At 40.1% G+C, this 20,120-nt stretch overlaps 2 protein-coding genes across 4 annotated transcripts; both read left to right on the plus strand.

The window, feature by feature from the left end:
- Positions 1-1,275: 1,275 nt before the first annotated feature.
- On the plus strand, positions 1,276-14,357 carry LOC311049766 (CCN family member 5-like). 3 transcript variants are annotated; one of them, XM_084063592.1, is made up of 5 exons: positions 1,276-1,428; positions 9,238-9,454; positions 11,574-11,858; positions 12,418-12,662; positions 12,812-14,357. In XM_084063592.1, the coding sequence occupies exons 1-5, from the start codon at positions 1,282-1,284 to the stop codon at positions 13,091-13,093; spliced, it is 1,176 nt and encodes a 391-aa protein (XP_083919718.1). In that variant the 5' UTR covers positions 1,276-1,281; the 3' UTR covers positions 13,094-14,357. The 3 variants fall into 3 exon arrangements, with proteins under 3 accessions (XP_083919718.1, XP_083919719.1, XP_083919720.1); XM_084063593.1 differs by having other exon boundaries at positions 11,574-11,822; positions 12,812-14,282; XM_084063594.1 differs by lacking the exon at positions 1,276-1,428 and adding an exon at positions 6,232-6,329.
- Positions 14,358-14,379: 22 nt separating this feature from the next.
- Positions 14,380-18,171, plus strand: LOC311049767 (P2Y purinoceptor 1-like). Its single transcript, XM_084063595.1, has 2 exons — positions 14,380-14,883; positions 16,650-18,171. The coding sequence occupies exons 1-2, from the start codon at positions 14,519-14,521 to the stop codon at positions 17,344-17,346; spliced, it is 1,062 nt and encodes a 353-aa protein (XP_083919721.1). The 5' UTR covers positions 14,380-14,518; the 3' UTR covers positions 17,347-18,171.
- The last annotated feature ends 1,949 nt before the right edge of the window (positions 18,172-20,120 follow it).

The following is a 20,120-nucleotide window of genomic DNA, read 5'->3' on the forward strand; positions in this document are numbered from 1 at the left end:
TACCCATGATGTAGATCCCAGTGCAGAGTGTGTACTGTCCTTCTTTGAAAAACACACCGACTCCACATCGGAAGTTCGGGCTGTGATCTGTTACTTAGATTATATATGTGAAAAAAAAAAAAAAAAACGTGTTGGCAACATAGAGGACACCCCCCCCCCCTTTTTATTTTTAGGTTTAATTTGTTAAGTTAGTATTATTAAATACCACTAGTAGTATCACCATTATAATTTAATAGGTATTCGTATTAAGATATATTGCATTAATTGATGTGTAATTACCTATTTACTTTTATTTATAGTTATTACTTTCTGATTACTGCATTTTATTGCTTTAACACTGGGTGTATAGATAGAAAAAAGAAAATGTTTGCAAGAAGATAAAGAATGAAATGTAATATGAAATGTAAACATGAATAAATCTTGCAATAAAAGTATATATATAAAAAAAAAGAAAAACACAGCATGTGGCTAATTGCATTTTAGGGAAGAAGAGAAAAAAAGAACAGCCAACCTAAAAGTAACTAGTACACTCACAGCCTTCCTAGAAATATATACTTGAATAAAAGTAAAATATTTGTCTTGGAAATGTGCTTGAGTGAAAGTAAAAAGTATCAAACTGTTACTGTTTCTGTCCACCACTGTTAAACAACATCTAGTATGAACAAAATAATTACGAAACAAGCTGTTGCCCTCTTGTAACAGTACAGCTGCATTGCACTTCTCAATGGGCCACTGCTCAATAGGCCACTGGTCTTTACATCCAGACAAGTCAGTGGACATGGAATCAGGAGGATTGATGCCTCTGTAATACCTCAGGACAACTTTGTCTTCTTGTCACTGGCTTCCTGGTATGTCCACAGTGATAACATCTCTGGCCTGCCGGTGAACCCTTTTTTACCAAGAACGAGAGAAAGAGAGAGAGAGAAAAAACTGAACTGAAACTGATCTTGCCATCTCATAAGCCTCTGTAAACTGCATACAGCTTGACTTCTATTACAGCTGTCACTCAAAGTAATAGCCTGTGCAGTTCATACGTCATAGTAATGTCAACATTATGTCACTGTACTCACGTTGCTTTTATTCCAGTCTTGAGCAATACTTGTTTTGTCCTTCTTTAATTTGGCTGCTAATGGCGAGAGGTAGGAGGAGTGCAGTTCCCTTTTGACTCCTGTATCTTGGGTATTGGCACTGGCAACTCTCCCATGCCCTCTAAGGGCCCCTGTGTTGGGGCTGTAGAAGAGGACAGCAGGAGCTGATTGAGGCCCCCTGACTGAGGATGCAATGGAGGAGGAGAAGGGGGCTGTTTGGGGTCTTGATCTTTGCTTGCCTAGCTTCTTGTTCATGGCAAATGCAAACGTCCTCCTGTCTTCGCTCAATTGGCGCAGACGGCTTAACTTCTCCTGCTCCAACGCCCGGAGTGTCTGCAACGTAAGGTTGGATTGATGAATACTTTATTAAACAGTTGCAACTAGTACAGTGGTACGATATTATAATGATTGCTAAAAGGTTAACAGTGTGGTCCAGTGTATTCAATTAATCGAGACATTTAATGACATACAATAATATACAATAATAAACAAGATATCATCAACACTAGTAGCAATAAACGTTATTGCACTGGAAACAGTTGGGGAGAGGTCAGAGATCAGTTAAGTCTGATTTGCTGGAGAAGCCTTTAGATTCAGTATCACATTTTGACTAGTGCCTGCATCTTCCGAAGAACATGTGTGCTGCACTTCTGTCTGGTTCTGGTTGGTGTGCAAAGTGGTTGTGTTCTCTTCTTAGACCAGTGTGGGCTAACAATATCTGACTGAAGGATCTGAAGAGATCTTGACAAACATTATAGGGGGCTGTAAATGAGTGACCTGGCCTTTCTGTTGCCATGGGTACCATTCAAGTCCCTATTACAGAGACATCACGTTTGCCTAATGTTTTACCAGCCTGGCATCAAGGTACAAAGTAGTGGGGATGAAAATAGAGGACACAATGGTGTGAGGACTGTAACTTCAGAAACATACTGGTAGGACAAATGGATTCCTGAAGGTTGGCAACTGAAAACAATGAAAAAAATGCAAAAGTTTTGAAATCAAGAGAACTTTTCAGTCAGTATTTTGGACTTAAAGGCTGATTTATACATGGTTGAACCGACGACGCACCCTGAAAATAGTCAATCTACAACTACCAGCTCACAAAGCGTCTTATTGCAATGCTTTGTGAACACACACACACACACACACACACACACACACACACACACACACACACACACACACACACACACACACACACACACACACACACACACACACACACACACACACACACACACACACACACTTTCACTTCTGTGACTTCAATGGTTAAATGTCACATTATATTCCGTTTAAATTAGTAGTTAATAGCTATTTGATTAGATGACACAGGATAGTTGACAGAATCCATTCATAAAAAGCAGCTTATCTGGCCCATATGATTAGTTAAGGAAAAAATGATGTAAATTTAGTCAGTGTTTCCACAAAGCCATACAATAAAATATATTACAGCACCTTGTCTTTCTCAATTAAAACACAGTTTAAATGAAACATTATCTCTACCTTCATTAGTCGTTTCTGTTCCTTTGTGAAATTATTGACAGTCTGAGAGGCAGTCATCAAATCCGAGGCACAAAAAGAGTAAAACGGATCATTTTGATAAAGAAACGAGAGGGATAGGTTTGTGTCCATTTTGTGAATGGATAAGAAGCTTAGAGTTCTAACTAACTCTGATAAGAAATGCATGTGTACCCATAAGGTCCTAGAGGTGCCACTGATGGAGGGGCGGGTTTACCTTTGGTCCAACCCTCCAAACAGATCTCAGGTTTCTATGGCTCTCTCGACTCTCTCTCTCTCTCTCTCTCTCTCTCTCTCTGTCTGTCTGTCTGTCTGTCTGTCTGTCTGTCTGTCTGTCTGTCTGTCTGTCTGTCTGTCTGTCTGTCTGTCTGTCTGTCTGTCTGTCTGTCTGTCTGTCTGTCTCTCCCTCTCTCTATTCAAAGGGGCTTTATTGGCATTAGAAACAAAGTATGTTTACATTGCCAAAGCAAGTTTGAAATAAAAACAATCAATTCTAGAAAAGTGTGCTCCTCGGAGGGGCACGGGTCTCTGCCAGGCCGGGTTGCCTACTTTAATCTGGCACAAGTGACCGGGCCCTATATGTGAGAATTCAAGGAATCCAGGGAAAACATATTTTTGTTGTTACAGTTCAATAGTTAGTTAGTGGCTAAAACGTTAAGTGGTATGTTGTAGCGCCACCATGTGGCCGATGTGAAGAATTTGGGGTGGAGGTTCTTGTGCACCATAGGAAGCACAAGTGCTTGTGGCCTTTTGTGCAAAATGGGCCCCTCCTGCAAAGTTTGGAAGGCAATCATAGCCAATTGGAATGGAATATGAGAAATGTGATACACCTTTATCACTACAGGTGTACCGATTTGGGTGAGGTTTGGACAACATCGGTAGGAGTAGCAAAAAAAATTGTATGGTGGCGCTATAACAGTGCCACCATACAACGATGGGAAACATTTGGGGCAGAGGTTCTGCTCTGGCCTCCATGGAGTGTATGTGCACAGTTTCACGCCGATCGGTCCAATGGTGCAGGAATAACTGCTCACTGTACGGACGGTCACACTCGGACACAGGGGCGAAAACATACAGTAGTCTACGGCCATGGCCTTCGGCCTGGCAGAGACAACTAAGAAATGTATACTATGCACATTTGAAATATATAGGCCTAAGGAAATGTGCAAACAGAGCTGTGTAACATTGCAACTCTGCAATTAAATGTAGCCTACTATGTAGATTTGTTTCAACTTAAAATATACAAAGAAATAATAATAATAATAGTCTTTATGGCTGTTGTATTCCACAGCTCACAAATCTTTCTGCTGTGTTTTCACATTGCCATACCCTTGTTATTCGGAGGAAAGGAAGGGAAGTTTGCACACTGTAGCTCCCAGTAGAAAATGTATTTAGTTACAAACAATGTTTGGACGACTGTGGGTCTTCATCAGGTCTGAGACCTGATGAAGACAAAGTGTGCGAACTTCCCTTCCTTTCCTCCTAAGCACGTATTGTTGTTCAGCACCTGAAAAGTTTTTGTTGGGATGTGCGTGCTTCCCTCTGGACTTGTTTTGTTATTAGTCATGTTTGTTCAACTCTCTTTGTGTGTTTGTAATCTATTAGTCTCTCTCTCTTTCTCTCTCTCTCTCTCTCTCTCTCTCTCTCTGCAAAACAAATTATACAAATAGTTGGTAGGTGCACGTTTAGATTATGTGATTTATGATTTGTGTTACGATAAAAGGATCCTATTAGGAGGCTTTCTAAAGTTTCAGGATCAATGACTGTACTGTCAAAAATTGGATCTGTCATCTTGTGGGAAAGCAATATCACTGCACGCTATAAGTGTGAATTTATTAAGTTATCTTAATTATTGTATCAAGATCTTTTCTTAACAGATATCCTTTACAGGAAAATTATTTCACTGAAATGCATTTGTCATCAGCATCCTGTTTGGATTGGCTCCCACACACTATTGATAAACTCAGGAGAGTGTTAGAGAATACTCCTTTGTAAGAATTCAACAAGCTCTGCCATGTGCATGAGTTTAACAAAATATTAATCGACCATTCAAGCATTTAAACCCTTCACCATAACATCCTATTGACCACAAAACGCAGATGCAGGCCAAGAATCTGTTTAGATTAAATATCCATCCTTGTATTTAATTTCATATCCTTGAGGTTTATTTTGCCAAACTTGTGCTTACACACCAATACAATGTTCTTTACAGGTCCACAATGGAAAGAAGCGCCTAGGCTTTTTGTGTCATCCTTTTAACAATGATTGTAAAATCGTACCTCTGTACTATTTGCAAACTGTTAATAAAGTATTCAATCAATCAATATAGGTTTAGTTGTGTCAATATGTAAAAACAGAGAGGGGGATAAATGCTTCAAGCGTCCTGTGTGGCAAGAACAGCAAGTTTCAAAGCTGCCTCCTGGCCCACGACACTTTTGTTATTGTAACAGCAGATGTGCTTTAGCAGCATTTGGCTTTTACATTCCCTTCTTGTTGTATCACTGCAAAAGAACACATCCAAAGTTGAGGAAAATCTATTTTCAGAACCCGGGGAAGAGAGTGGTAGTCTGTTTTTGGTGGACAGAAAATACCTCTTCGTCTTAATAATAAAGAATTTGAAAGAGAAATGCATCGCCATCTATCATGTGAAACAAAATAATGTGTGAATCAAATTAAATGTATCATGAACAACAAATAATTTCTTGGCATCTTTATGGAAACTTGTAATATTAGTTATACAGTAGCTACTCTGGACTGAACAAGACTTGTAGAAACCTGCCAGACTTAAGTCAGTGGAGAGGTGCATGATTAATACAAATCCTTTCTTCATGATTGTGCCATCATTGGTTCCCCCTGGTTAAGAAGGTGTGTGTATTTGGACCACTCAAACAAAAGTCAAGGATTTTCACAGTCAAATATTCCTTACGACACACTCAGTGCAGTGTGCAAAGCTGGTACGTGCTTTATAAAGCCTACATCAGAGTAGAATACCTACTGGTTAGAAGGGGGCTCAAACATTTGACCAAGAACCCTACTAATTAATTTACAAATATGGAAGAGGCTAATGTAAAGCGGGAGGCAGGAACTTCATATGACTTTGGGTTCTTCCAAGCTCATATGATTCAGATAAGTCAAGGCTCTATCATGAAATCGAATGTTTACTTAATAATGATGAGAAACTATCTAATTGGACTTCTACAGTCAATTAGAATGTCTGTCTATATGCACAGATGCATACTTGACAATAAAGGACCTCAATGGACTTTTTTTTGTCATTAGGGTGTTACAAAACACATAAATCAGCACCAATAGACATGAACTCAACCTTGACCCATTTTCCTGTAATACACTAAAAGCCCGCTCTGTGTATGCATGGGCTTTTGGTTCCAATGGCCACAAGAAAGGCTTTGCCGGAGCCTGAGCCAAGGGCACAGTGTAGTGAAGGAAATAGTGGAGCAACAGGAGTGTGGAATTACAACTATTTTTGATTCCTGTCCAATAAGTATTTACATTGCAGTCCACCATCTGTGACATCAGAAGCTAGACTTTTCTAAACAAATGGAAGGAGGCTGGCACATTGCTAAGATCAGATTTAATAGCATCACCACCCTCCTGAGGAGATCAACAGTGGAGGAGAGAGGAAGAGAGAACTAACTGGCAATAATGGACAGTGTGGACTCCGTGCTACTTGGCTCCTTGCTCCTTTGTATCATCACTCAGGTGAGGGCTGGCAACGTTGATGTTTCCTCAATTTAGCAATTCTCAATTATTTTGGCATATCAATTATTTTGGCATATCAGTATTCTCAAACCTTTTAATCATTTCTGTATCAGAAATTATTGAATGTTACTATATCAGCAAGATTTCTGCATTAACACCACTGTCAGATCAATATACAGGCCTCTATGGTCCTGCTATGATGGGAGTTATTTGCAGAGTAAAATGGCATACTGTTGTCAGAGCTAACACTCAGACATTCTGTGACTTGACTTGTTTGTACAAGACTACTAGGGTTGAGCGGTGCTGGTTTGTTTCATAAGATAATTCATAGTAAGTGCCTGGAGCTTGAGAGTCTGACAGTTTGCTGGCTTCTGTGAATATGCCTACAGTAGGGGTATTAATAATTCTACTATTTGGACACATTCAACATAAACACACCATACTGTGGCTTAGGTGTGATCACACATTATAATTTGGAAACGACTATCAGTGGGTGGGTGGACCTTGTTTTATTCCACCTTAAACGGTTAACCCTCTGCAACATCTCCAAAATCTCCAAGGTTAGTCTTGAAAGGCAAGTCAACATATACGAAAATGTGATCAGCTATAATGCACATTTGTAATGATGGTTTCTCTAGCTGGACTACAAGGTGTTAGAGTAGATGGCCTGTCATATGTCTGCTATTTATTTATTAGGGGGCCAAGTGCGTAGTGAGTGGGCACCCTTTTGTATTTGTTAGTTTTATTCTTCTTCTGCCGCTACAGCCAGAACCGTGCAGGTGTTTTTATTTTGACAGAACTTGGAATTATGGTAGAGGGTCATGTAAAACTACAGAGAAATGAAACTCACAACCATTGGCCAAAGGGTGGCACCATAGCAATCAATTGAAAATGCAAAATTGAACAGGTATAACTCATGCCCTGAAACTGTGCACACACACTCCCTGGATTTTTCATATTCCATCCTGATTGGCTAAAAATGGCTTCCAAAGTTTGCAGGAATGCTACGTTTTGAACAAAATGCCTCAAATTATGAACACAGCTTGCAATTTCCGTGACATTTTGCACACACATTCTCAGTAGGCAGAGGAAGAAATGGCACTTGAAAAGTTTCAAATCAGCCACATGGTGGCGCTACAACAGGCCGATTTGTGTTTTTACCTATAACTGCACCATCTGTGCACAACTTTGTATGCGCACTCCCTAAAGGAAAAACCTTTGCCCTTCATTTTTCACATCTGCCTTTTATAGCGCCACCAGGAGGCCGACTTATATAAAACACATTTTTGGATATTACTCCTTCAGATTTTATCCAAATTTCACGCAAATCGGTACACATGATCTCTATAGTCATGTGATTGTTATTTTCCATATTCCATCCTCATTGGCTAAAATTGACATCTAAAGTTTGCAGGAGTGGCCCGTTTTGAACAAAATGTTGCAAATCATGAACGCAGCGTCCGATTGCGGTGAAACTTTGCACGCACATTCGCACTATGTTGAGGAACAAATGCCACCCTTTCAACATTGCCCTATTATAGCGCCAGAGGCCGATTATTATAATTGTTTTTATATTTCTCAAATGTTGTCCAAACATCACGCAAATCAGTACAAATTATCTCTTTAGTCAAGTGATCAAGACAGATCCGACCGATCCGCCTGATTTTTCACATTCCAGCCTGATTGGCGAATTCCGAACATTGCTGGACCACACTAATCTACCTGACCTGGCGGAGACCTGTGCTCCGAGGAGCAATTTTTCTAGTTATTACTATTTTACAGGGGCCATGCCCAACAGAGCTGTTGGGCCAGAGTTAGCTATATATAGCAAATTTGCATCTCCGGTCCCATAGTAACAAACTATAGTGTTTCTCAACGGGGCGGTACAGACCCCCAGGGGGCGTGCAGAGAAGTTTGGGGGGTGCTGAGGTGCTCTGTGGGGGGCACCTGCACACTACGTGTGTAGTTGCACGTTTTGTATTGGGATGATGATGGAAGATTGGTCAGATTTGTAAGTATTGAATGGGGTTTGTAGGAAGGAAGCATGTCTGGAAAGGCTACAAGAGCATATCATGATCAGTATCATGTAAGTATCATGTCTGTACCATGATACTGACATGATACTGGCCATTTTGTAAAAATAGACCCCTCCCATATACAGTGGAAGCCAATTATAGTTAAGCAGTATGGAATATAAAACAAATCTGTATGATACATGTGTATCACATGATTCCAGAGATGATGTGTAGGGATTTGTGTGAGTAGTAAAGACACAAAAGTGTGTTTTGAAGATAATGCTAAATCTTGTTAAGTGGAAATGGGTGTGGAATATGGGGAGTTGTGTCATGAGCCAATTTTCAATTGTATGACTTCTTTGGCCTAATGATAGCATGTGCAAGATGTTTGGCACTGATCAGTATAGCAGTGTGTGAAATTAGCTCCGGACAGACACTTAACACTAAGACACTAATAACACTTAGCCAGGAAACAATAAACCGTGTGAATTGTGAAAACATTAGATGTACGGTTCCCAAACAATAAAGGCTAATTTGCTAAAGATGAAGAAAAATCAGTTTGCTGTGATTTGCGGTCTCTTTCAACATTGATCAATAACTGACTTCCTGTTCTCAGACTTGTCATGCTTATCTCTAACTTCCCTTTTTCAATGTTCAATATGATTAGCACAGTGCTACTGCAAGATAAAATGTGTCTCAACATCCAGACTGTCTTAGCAATGCAAAATATTTTGATGGCTGAAGATCTTGTTTCAAACAGGATTCCCAAATGTGATTTGATTTAGTCTGATCACATCATTAGATAAAGAAAAACATGAAAGCCATGTATCCTAAAAATATACAGAACTATACGCTACAACAAGTTCATATTGAAACATCTGACCATGTTTCAGGTGTGCTGCCAATCTTGTAGCTGGCCGTGCCAGTGCCCACAACCTGCACCCCGCTGCCCTCCCGCAGTCCCCCTGGTCCTGGATGGGTGTCACTGCTGCCAGGTGTGTGCTGGACAGGAGGGTGAAGCCTGCACTGACAGGATGCCATGTGACAGCCAGAGAGGGTTGCAGTGTGACTACAGCGCCAGCTATCCCGGAGGTCCAGGAGAATGTGTGGGTGAGGGCAGACATTTATTTCCCGTGGAGCTGTTGTAGGTTAGATCCAGCAGTGTTCGAAAATTATTTCTGCTTGATATTCTTGCTGAATAAATGCAGTAAAGGTTTGACCTAACATCTGGATGGAGTTATGACATTTTCCTACTGTACCATTCATCCTATAGGATATCATAACATAGAAAAGATAAGAAAACTGTGGGGCAAAATTCCCCTTTAATAAGACATGGATGTTGCAAATTTGCTCAGTGAGCAGTTTTTATGTCTAAACAGAATCATGATGTGTTGTAATCAGAAATTGACGTCACGTAACATGACACATCAGAGGAAGTGACTTTCTTTAACATATTTCTTCATTTCCACTATCCTTGCATTGTTTTGTCTCTCCATGCATACTCAGTGGGAGGGACTAAGACAAAAGGAAAAGACACAAGTAAGGGAAACAAGATTTAATTTCTAGACCTGCGATAAAGAATGTTTTTGTCATGTTTTCTTGGGAAGCACATTCTCTCAAGTTCATGAGACCAGAGAACATATCTTTCTAGTTTGAGATGGGCTTGTACTTGAGGTCTACTATAGAAATTACGAGACAGCATTACAGTTTCGCCAGCAGTGCCCTGTATTTTACATCATCAACTAGGGAACCAATGAAGGCGTTCCACTGGGTATAACTGTACAGCACTTAGAACACAGTCAATGATTGGCCCTGTTACATTGCAATTCATGGAAATCAATGTGTGTACAAGGTAACCAATTTTGTATTGCAAAAGCAGAAACATTGTCTTGCAATAAAGACTGGATTCAAGCCTACTACTTTCAGCAAGACTTTTCAAATCAATCTGCAACAATAACATGACTATGATCACAAAAGTAAATGCAATACATTAGATTACCTAAGGAAGTTTCAGGCTCTAAAAGTAGATTTTTATGCCGTTCTTAAATTACCTGAATCCAATGGCTTCCTCAAAAATTAAACAAACCACGGTGCTTTGGATGTCAAGTATACTGAGTATTGTAGTCAATGGGCTAAGCTTGCTAGATCACAACTAAGTATGGTCCTTTAATATCAAGTTAAGTAAAGTCTGTATAGACACTCCATGAAATCACCTCCTCTGCTCTTAACCAAGGGGCAAGCTTTGGATATTTACGATGAGGCCAACACGGAAGCTTATGAATGGCCAGAGTGGCGCTGTTTTACCCTGCGCCGACCTGCGGTGTCAGAAAGAATTTATTTTAACGCAAGTGAATGGGTTTTTTGACAAACTTTAGACTAGATTGTCTTACCGTAATAAAAATTGTCATAAATTCTATATGCTTCCAGTCGCTAGTTTAAAGTGTCCTTTCAATCATCATGATTTTGCTAAATTATGGTCCCATTTATTTTAAAATTGACGATAAAGTAGGCTATTCTCTAGGAGGGGCGGGATGATTTGATTGACAAGCTACACAACCAATAGCATTCATTCCCCGCCCCCGCTCTTGATTGACAAGCTACCCAACCAATAATGGTCTGGTCGCATTCTGCAGGATATGACGCGATATGACGCGATATTGAAAGATGGCGGACCTACAGTCTTGGAACAATCGGCTTCATTTTCGGTCTGTAGAAAGCACGGGAGTGGCTTTGTCCATCTCATTTATACAGTCTATGCTCTTAACCCATTAAGACATGAGGCCGATTCTAAAAATGTCTTCTAATCCTAACCTTTTTCTGAAACACTTAAGTTGCTATATCAGTGGTGCTTGAACTCTTTCATGTCAAGGAGCCCCAAAATTATATGTATTTGGCCGCGGACCCCCATCTCAAAATATTTTGTTCCAGGGACCCCCAGAAGCATTTGTTTTTGCAGATTTACAAGCTCGAAGTGACGCGCTGAGAGTTTGTATATCTGCTATTTTTGAATAGCCAACGCTGAAATCCAAAATGACACGGATGCTTTCCCTAGTTTTAACGGGTTAATGCACGTGAGACATTAAGCTTAGAATATTTTGGAGAATTGCTCATGAGCTACTTTTCTACACATGTCTCACCTCGCCCTGGATTTGGCACCGTGGGCATTGCGTATGACTCTCACCCACTTAGATGAAAACATTTCCTCTCCACTCCCTTTTCCTGCGGTCAGGTCAGAATGCACTGGGTTGTGAACTGAACGGAATGAGACTTGAGGAGGGCCAGACATTCCGGCCTTCATGTGCCCAGCTGTGCCACTGCCTGGGTGGCGGAGTGACCTGTTTGCCCCTGTGCACCGATGACCTCCAGATGCCGCCTGCCAACTGCCCCAAGCCCCACCTCGTGCGCCTGTCAGGACAGTGCTGTAAGGAGTGGATCTGCGATGGCTTGGACAACAGTATCTACCCAGACCCTTTGGGAGGTGAATGTGTGAATGTGTATCTAGGTCTAATGGCAAGTAAGAAGAAACATATAACTTTAACAATGACGCTTGTAACAAGTAATAATGTTGATACAACTACACCAATGATGAGGGTTACTAGTGGCACACTCTTTACATGATAGGAGCCAATGGGGAGTGTTAAAGTGTCAAATATGAGCATTTTGAATAGATTTACTGCATGTTTGACAGGAATTTTGAATATTTTCAGCTATTTCCTATGAATGCCTGCTGTTATATATACACCAAACCCCTCTTTAAACAGAAAAACACTGGATCTCCAGTTTTTCACCACGGGGCTGACCTTAACTTTGATCTTTCAAGTTCACCAAAGGTCAAAGATTTTGTTTGCCAAATGAAACACCATATGACTTCTTATCTGTCTATAATCATAAACATGTCTCTATCTTTAACAATTTTCAATTTTTAATAGAAAATATGTCATTTTAACAGATGAGATGACATTGACTTTCAATTGGCTATTTTCGGTGCACGACATGATGGGCAACCAACTATGACTCAGGAAACTATAACTCAGGATATTAGGCAGACGGCTAACATTGTTTTTCTTTTCCAGTGGAGAGGCCAGCAGAAAGAGTGGAGAGGGGTGGACTGTCCAGCCAGTCTCAGAGCATCATATCCAATTGTATCGAGCAGACCACAGACTGGAGCCCCTGCTCCCACAGCTGTGGGCCAGGTGTCTCCACCCGCAGCTCAAACAAGAACTGGGCCTGCCGTCTGAGGACTGAAACCAGGCTGTGCCAGGTCAGGCCATGCCAAGTCCTGTCAAAGCAGACTCACCAGAAGACTCACCAGCAACCGGTTAGTGGGAAGATGAGTATATAGCTGAGTATACCCGAGTTACTGTGAAACAGTTATTACACCATTATGGTGCTATTAATCAAGGATCTGTGAAGCAAGGCATTACTCACAGCCAAACCTGAAATTATTCTTTTTTTAATGCATCACAGGGATCAGGCATGTGCGAAAGCAGCTACAAATTGTCCACCTCCGTTCGCCTGGAGCACCAGGGCTGCTGGAGCACACGAGCCTTCCGTCCCAGGTTCTGTGCCCCGGCTTGTCCCAAGGGCCACTGCTGCAGGCCTTACCACACTCGGACAGTGCGTGTGGCGTTCCACTGTCCCCAGGGCAGGCTCACCCATCACCAGGTCATGATGATAGAGTCCTGCTCCTGCAGCAGCTACAACTGTCCCCAGAAACGAGTGATCTGGAGGTCCTCATCCTGGTTGTAAAATGGACATCCAGGTTGAAGACAGGTGGGCAAGTCCTGTCAGCCAGGAAAGTGGACAATAAAACAAGACAAAAGGGGTTTAGTCAGTATGATGATACAGAATTAAAGGTTTAGTGCTTCAGGCACTCTTTGTCTGGTAATGTTGCTAAACTCGAATAACAATAACTACTTCTGTGTGTGTGTGTGCGTGCGTGCGTGCGTGCGTGCGTGCGTGCGTGCGTGTGCGTGCGTGCGTGCGTGCGTTCGTGCGTGCGTGCGTGCGTGCGTGCGTGCGTGTGTGAGTGTGTGTGTATGAGAGAGAGAGAGAGAGAGAGAGAGAGAGAGAGAGAGAGAGAGAGAGAGAGAGAGAGAGAGAGAGAGAGAGAGAGAGAGAGAGAGAGAGAGAGAGAGAGAGAGCTATGAATTTGATACTGCTGTCAGATAGCAATAAAGGTCTCTTTGAGGGTAAATGATTTGCGTTGGTTAAAATAATTGTTAAATAGCTCTATATTCTGATAGTACTCATTGCTATAGAGTGTTTGTTCAGTATTAGGAGTCTCCTTGTCTCTCCACCTCTTTATTAAACAGAAAATGCATTTTCGTTTCAGTTTCAGTTTCATTTCCAATTTTATCCAACCAGGACAGAGAACTCAATCAGGATATAGATTAAACAAGTGAAATTGGAAGTGATGACACTAAGAAATGAGCATGCAAAATTTGAACTGGAACACTATACAAATTAAGCTTAAAAATGGGTACTTTCTCCTGATTGGCTTAGATTTTGACACCTACCGAAAAATGTATTTTCTGTTTATTAAAGAGCTGGAGAGACGGGGAGACTCCTGTTACTGAACAAACACTCTATAGCAATGATTACTACCAGAATATAGTATTTTTAACCTTTTAACAAAATACTTTTTGTTTTAACCAAAAAATATCACTTACCCTACCTTAAGCAAAAAATGACAACAATTCATAATAAATAATTTATATAGCATAGTGTTCTTTTGTGGCTGTATAGTTCTGTTGACTGTTGAATACATTCTTCTGTCCGTTTTAGTATACTATATTAATAATCCCTATTCAATTGCATGTTCAATACAATAGTAAGGAAATAATAAAGTAAAATGGAAAATGAAAATGTTGTCTGCATTTTCACAACTGCTTATTAACTTTTATTATAATAAGGATTATATTACACTTTTATTACAATCAGTAGGCCTATAGGACGTGGGCGGGTAACAGTTAAACTTTTGGTTTCATATGCAGGATGTTTTTTCTGATAAGGAACAAGCAGAGAGAGAGAGAGAGAGAGAGAGAGAGAGAGAGAGAGAGAGAGAGAGAGAGAGAGATCAGAGGCAGAGTGTATGTGCGCGCCGCGCATGTGGTTGATACTTTCTGTCAAGTGTTCAGTCTAGACTATATCGACGAGTAAAAACGGAAGAAAATGTCAGAGAACGGCAGCCTATGGAGAGAGAACGTGACTGCATGTGAAAAAATCAATCTGACTTTTACGCACAAGTTTTTACCCGCGGTGTTTGTGCTGGTTTTCCTGGTCGGGACGATCTCCAACATCTGGGGGCTGAAGTGCGTGTGTAAGCGATGGGAGAAGATGGGAAACATCAACATTTTCATGCTCAACCTCGGAATAGCAGACTTGTTGTACCTGTTTACGTTACCATTCTTGGTCTCCTATTACGCGCTGGACCAAGAATGGATCTTCGGAGTGACGTTCTGCAAAGTGACCAGGTTCTGCTTTAACCTCAATCTCTACGGCAGCATCGGCTTCCTGACCTGCATCAGCATCTACAGGTAGGGTGGCGTCACGATTACACATTTAAAGGTATAGGGTAAGTGCAGTGGTGGAAAAAGTACTCAGATATTTTACTGAAGTAAAAGTATCAATACTGAGTATAGAAATACTCTGTTTCAAGTAAAAGTAAGGTATTCAAAATGTACTTGAGTAAAAGTACAAAAGTAGGCTATTGGTATAAAAATGTACTTAAAGTAGGCTATCAAAAGTAAATGTACTCATTGTGCAGAATGTCCCATTTCACAAGTTCAAAAATGCATACACATCTTTTCAAAATAGCAGATCTACAAGCTCACAATGCATCACATTGCAACTCATTGTGAGCTTGTAGATCGGCTATTTTCAAATAGCAGAAATATATATAGGGCTGAAGTGGTTAATGTATGTTTTATGATAATCTAAATCTGCAAAGTTACTAGTAACTGGAGAAAAAGTACAACATTTGCCACTGAGATGTAGTGGAGTAAGTAAAAGTATTGAAAATGGGAAATACTCCAGTAAAGTAAAAATTATATTTTATTAAAACAGAAATTGCTATAGAGTTTTTGTTCAGTAACAAGAGTCTCCCTGTCTCTCCAACTCTTTGATAAACAGAAAATACATTTTCAGGTAGGTGAAAAGATTTCAGCCAATCAGGAGAGAATACCCATTTATCAGCTTAATTTTTAATAGTGTTCCAGTTCCAATTTTGTCTGCTCATTTCTTTGTGTCATCAGTCCCAATTTCACTTGTTTAATCTGTATCCTGTCTGAGTTCTCTATCCTGATTGGATAAAATTGGTATCCTGACCTGAAAATGCGTTTTCTGTTCAATAAAGAGCTGGAGAGACATGGAGACTCCTGTTACTGAACAAACACCCTATAGCAATGAGTAATATCAGAATATACAGCTATTTAACACTTACTTTAACCAAAGAAAATCACTTACCCTACCTTTAAGTTGATGATTAATTGTCACTCAAATAATTGCGATTAATGATTTAATTGTGTGTTTGGCATTGAACATTGGAACACATGAATGCAAATTTTATTTCTGTTTGCCTTTAAGGCTTCATAATCAAAAATTGCACAGGGCAGATATGAAAAATAACTTAAAAATACGACTTCACCCATTTTCAACCTATCTTCATATTACTGGTCCTCACTAATGCTGATTATAATATGGTAACATTTTTGTCAACTCGGTCTGTGTCTCAGAGGAGAGCTGTGGACAGTTCAGAAACCTGCCTACCAGTGACATCATCAATGTGGAATCCAAGCTAATAGAACTGCAGGCTTTCTATTTCTGGAAAGTTAGCGTACTATAATGGAAGTAATTGTTCTCGCGTTAATAAAAATCAAAAAACTTGTTCCAGAAAAAAAATGATGTCACTGGTAGGCGGGTTTCTGAACTGTCCACAGCCCTCCTATTTTTTACCATTTCATCATGAGCATTAGTGAGGACCAATTACAGTATATGAAGAAAGGTTGAAAATTGGGTGAAGTCGTCCTTTAAACATATAAAGAAATGATTGACATATTTAATGACTTTATAGGCCTACATGTAAAAATAGCAGAAATAGCTGATCTACAAGCTTACAACATGATGGGTTGTAAGCTTGTAGATCAGCTTGTAGATCTGCTATTTCTGCTTTGAAAATGTGTGAAGATTTTTCAACATGGAAAAGATTATGACGATTAGGCTATGCAAAAATAATTGCGATTATCTCAAATAATTGCGTTTAGACGATTATTATGTAATAATTGTGACAGGCCTATATCTACAGGTACCTGGGCATCATTCACCCGATGACAACCAGGGGGAAGATCACCAGTCTGCACTCTATGGCAATCAGTGCCCTTGTCTGGTTCCTAGTATTCATCCAGATACTCCCAGATATGTTTTTTGACAAGGCTCCAAAAAATTCTTCAGCTGCATGCTTCGATACCACAGTAGACCAGCAGATCAAGTACTACCTGCCGTACAGCGTTGGATGGACAATAACTGGATTCGTCATCCCATTGCTTATTATTTTAGCTTGCTATGGGCATATTATACTAGCCCTGGCCACACAGGACAAATACAACACTTCAGACAATAACGCCTATCTGAAACAACGGTGTTTAAAACTCGCTGTCCTTTTGACGGTATTATTCTCCATTTGCTTTATTCCTTATCACCTGTTCAAGAATCTAAATTTAAAGACGAGGATTTTGAAACTTGATGGGAAGTGCAATGCCGCTTTTGATGACATCTACATTGCTCATCAGATCGGACGCGGCCTGGTCAGTCTGAACAGCGCAATTAATCCGTTGATTTATTTAGTAGGAAATGATGATTTCCTTCTGCGCTGTCAGAGGGCCAGCAGACAGGCCAGACGATCCATTGCTGGATGGACAAGTGCGGTCCTCTACCGCAAAGCAATGGAGGCCGAGCTTTCACCTGGCCTCCACACCACCTTGAATACTGAACTGGTCTTCTAGCCCAACATTTGCGTCATCTTCAAGGTTTGTTTGTTGGCTGGCTTTCCCCTGAAGGAAACATACTGCCATGACTATAACCTGATGTAATCTTTTGCACTTCATGTTCATTATCCTATATATCAAATTGTCAAAGATGTGTTTTAAAACAGCAGGCACTTGGCTGCTTGCATGTGATGTTAAAGCATAACAGTGACAGGGGAGACCAATTGCAATTGCAGGCAACATCTCAAATTGCACCAATCAGAAACAAGACATGAAACTCTACCAATACCACGTTTTGAGGTATGAAGTATTTCTTTCATCTACAGTATTCCAAATGCGTTCTTAACCTTGAATGTCTTATACATTTTAATATGTCTGCTTTTGATATCTTTGTCTCTGTTAGCTTTGGTGTTTATAGCCATCAGGGTAACTTTGTGTCATTGATAGTATGATTGGGGGGCAATTGTAATGATGTCAGGGTCAATGTGTTAAATTGACTCCAACACCATCAATGAAAATGTGCCATAACTGAGACTGCATGCTGTCACTTCAGAAAATGATAAGAATCAGAGAATGGAGAAGTGCTGCCATTTTGTCAGTTATCAGTTGCTGCCCCCCCCCCTCCCCCCCTTTGTAAATACATGTTTTATAGTTGTTGTTTTTTCCTGTTGGGCAAAGGTTGGGAGCATGTTGGCATTTCTATGTATTATTAAACTAAGACAAATAGTTGGTCAAATGGTTTGTGACAGCTACACTGACTTTTTGATGTTGATGAGGGGAAACCCTTTTTGTGCAGTTTCTGTTGCTTATTAATTATAAATAAAGTGTATTATTTTTTATAAATGTGTATGATTATTGGTGATATTAATGATGGTGGTATTACATTGTTTTAACTAGGCTATATAGGCCTATTCTTGGGAGTTAGATTTTTAGACTTGCAGTGGTGTGTTCTAGGTTTTTCATTCCCTTCCCTGACATGCGCGTGGTCATGGGTATAGGCCAGCGAATTTTAAATGGATGAAATGGTTAGTAGAGGGCTACGCTTGGCTATGAAAATGTTCTGCAGGTCACACTACGTATATAGCGTAACACGGTAGAACACACCACTGGGTCCTTGGTGTGAAGGTATTAGTCTAGGCCTTATGTTGATACAATTGCCGCCATGCTGTTACAATGGCCCCTGCTCATGTGGTAGGCCTAGAGATTTACTAGCACTCAACTGTTTCAATCAATATTGTGTGACTATAACATTTTATGTTTTTGAGTGATGACATCAAACGACAATTGCAGCCCCCCCCCCCCCCCCCCAAACTTGCGTCACTGGTTAAAATAAATAAATACATCTATTATTATATTTTATTTTATTTTTCTATCCAAAAATAGCAGATTTAAGCTCACAACATGACTTGTATGTTGTGAGCTGAGATCGCCTTAGTTTTTGAAACATTAAAAATAAATTAAAATACATATAGGGCATACTGTAAATGGTTAAATAATTGTAATATTTATAACTTTGATATATACTATGAGCCCTAAGAAATATGAGTAAACTATAAAATAAAAAGAAAAAAAAAAAAGTGGGCAAACTATATTGTGTTTAGCCTCCATGAATTATATAAAAAAGTCCTGAAAGACTTTTAACTGAAAAATTAGTATTTAAATCAAGGTAGTCCTTACTTCTTAGTTTTTCCCTGTACTGTTGCATTCCAATCTACTAGTTTACTGCATGTTTTTCAGACAAGGCAGTAAGGGAGCTGAGTTACCTCACCTACAACTGCAGAACATGACCTGGTATTTGACCTCATGGATATATTTCATGCTTGTACATGCATGCACAGCAGACAAGGCCACTCGACAATCAAATGCAGTATCTGAACTAAAGGAGAGGACAATCATACAGTCAAAACCTGAATATCGCATGGCCATGAAAGCTGATTCAACTCATGATGTGAGCCATTTTTACAACATCCATAATATGTCATTTTGGCACTGTGTTACACACAGCTCTAGTAGGCTAGGCTTGCAGAAACAAGCCAAATGTGGTCGAACTTCACTTGTAAATAAAAACATGTAGAAACATGTGCTTTGGCGGTTGGCATTTCTGATGATAGGCTTGAATTCTTTACCGAATTGCAGCCACCTGTAAGTGCTCTTTTAGAGCGGTTTTGAAGGAGAGTAAGGATTCACACTTTTTCATGACTGTCGGTAGGGCATTCCACATTTTGCTGGCATAGCAGTAGAAAAAATGTAACCCCTTGTTTGAGCCAAATCTGTGTTGAACGTGATTTGTGGAGCTCCCTCTGGTGTCGTATTTTGTAGTTTCGTAGTTTGACAGGTACATGGGTGTATTTGTGTTTGAGGTGTAGTGTATCTTGTAGACCAGCAAAGGTGAGAGCAGGGGAATGACAGCAAACAGTCTGGCCGGTCAGGACCGAACCAGGGACACACTGAAGAAGGCATTTTGCACCCATGTGGTATGCACCCTAACCATTTGGCTATTGGGTCGCCCACTGTATTTTATTATGAGATTTTCTTTCATTTCATTGGATATTGGTTCCTACATTTTGATTAAAAATGTATATTCAGAATTGAAAGTTATGTCCTTTAATTATTTGACAGTTGACATTTCTGTCTCTTCTGCCAACTTCACACACATTTGACAGAATTCCTCTAAAGGCCAACACCACCTTCTGATTTCCTGTGCTTCTTAGCAAAGAAATATTTGTTGGAAAGCATGTTTAGAGCTCAAGAATACAAAAAACAATGATTCACTATTGATTCAATGCCCAATT

Source organism: Gymnoscopelus microlampas (assembly GCF_963454915.1).
Source record: "Gymnoscopelus microlampas genome assembly, chromosome: 7".
Lineage (NCBI taxonomy): Eukaryota > Metazoa > Chordata > Actinopteri > Myctophiformes > Myctophidae > Gymnoscopelus > Gymnoscopelus microlampas.

What these genes read in the sequence shown, in the direction of transcription:
- LOC311049766 (XM_084063592.1), top strand. Translation starts at nt 1,282, where the DNA reads ATGGAGGAGGAGAAGGGGGCTGTTTGGGGTCTTGATCTTTGCTTGCCT. An exon ending in GTATCTAGGTCTAATGGCAA is followed by an intron (nt 11,859 to 12,417) that starts GTAAGAAGAAAC and finishes TTTCTTTTCCAG; the next exon opens with TGGAGAGGCCAGCAGAAAGA. An exon ending in AGAAGACTCACCAGCAACCG is followed by an intron (nt 12,663 to 12,811) that starts GTTAGTGGGAAG and finishes AATGCATCACAG; the next exon opens with GGATCAGGCATGTGCGAAAG.
- LOC311049767 (XM_084063595.1), top strand. Translation starts at nt 14,519, where the DNA reads ATGTCAGAGAACGGCAGCCTATGGAGAGAGAACGTGACTGCATGTGAA. An exon ending in ACCTGCATCAGCATCTACAG is followed by an intron (nt 14,884 to 16,649) that starts GTAGGGTGGCGT and finishes CTATATCTACAG; the next exon opens with GTACCTGGGCATCATTCACC.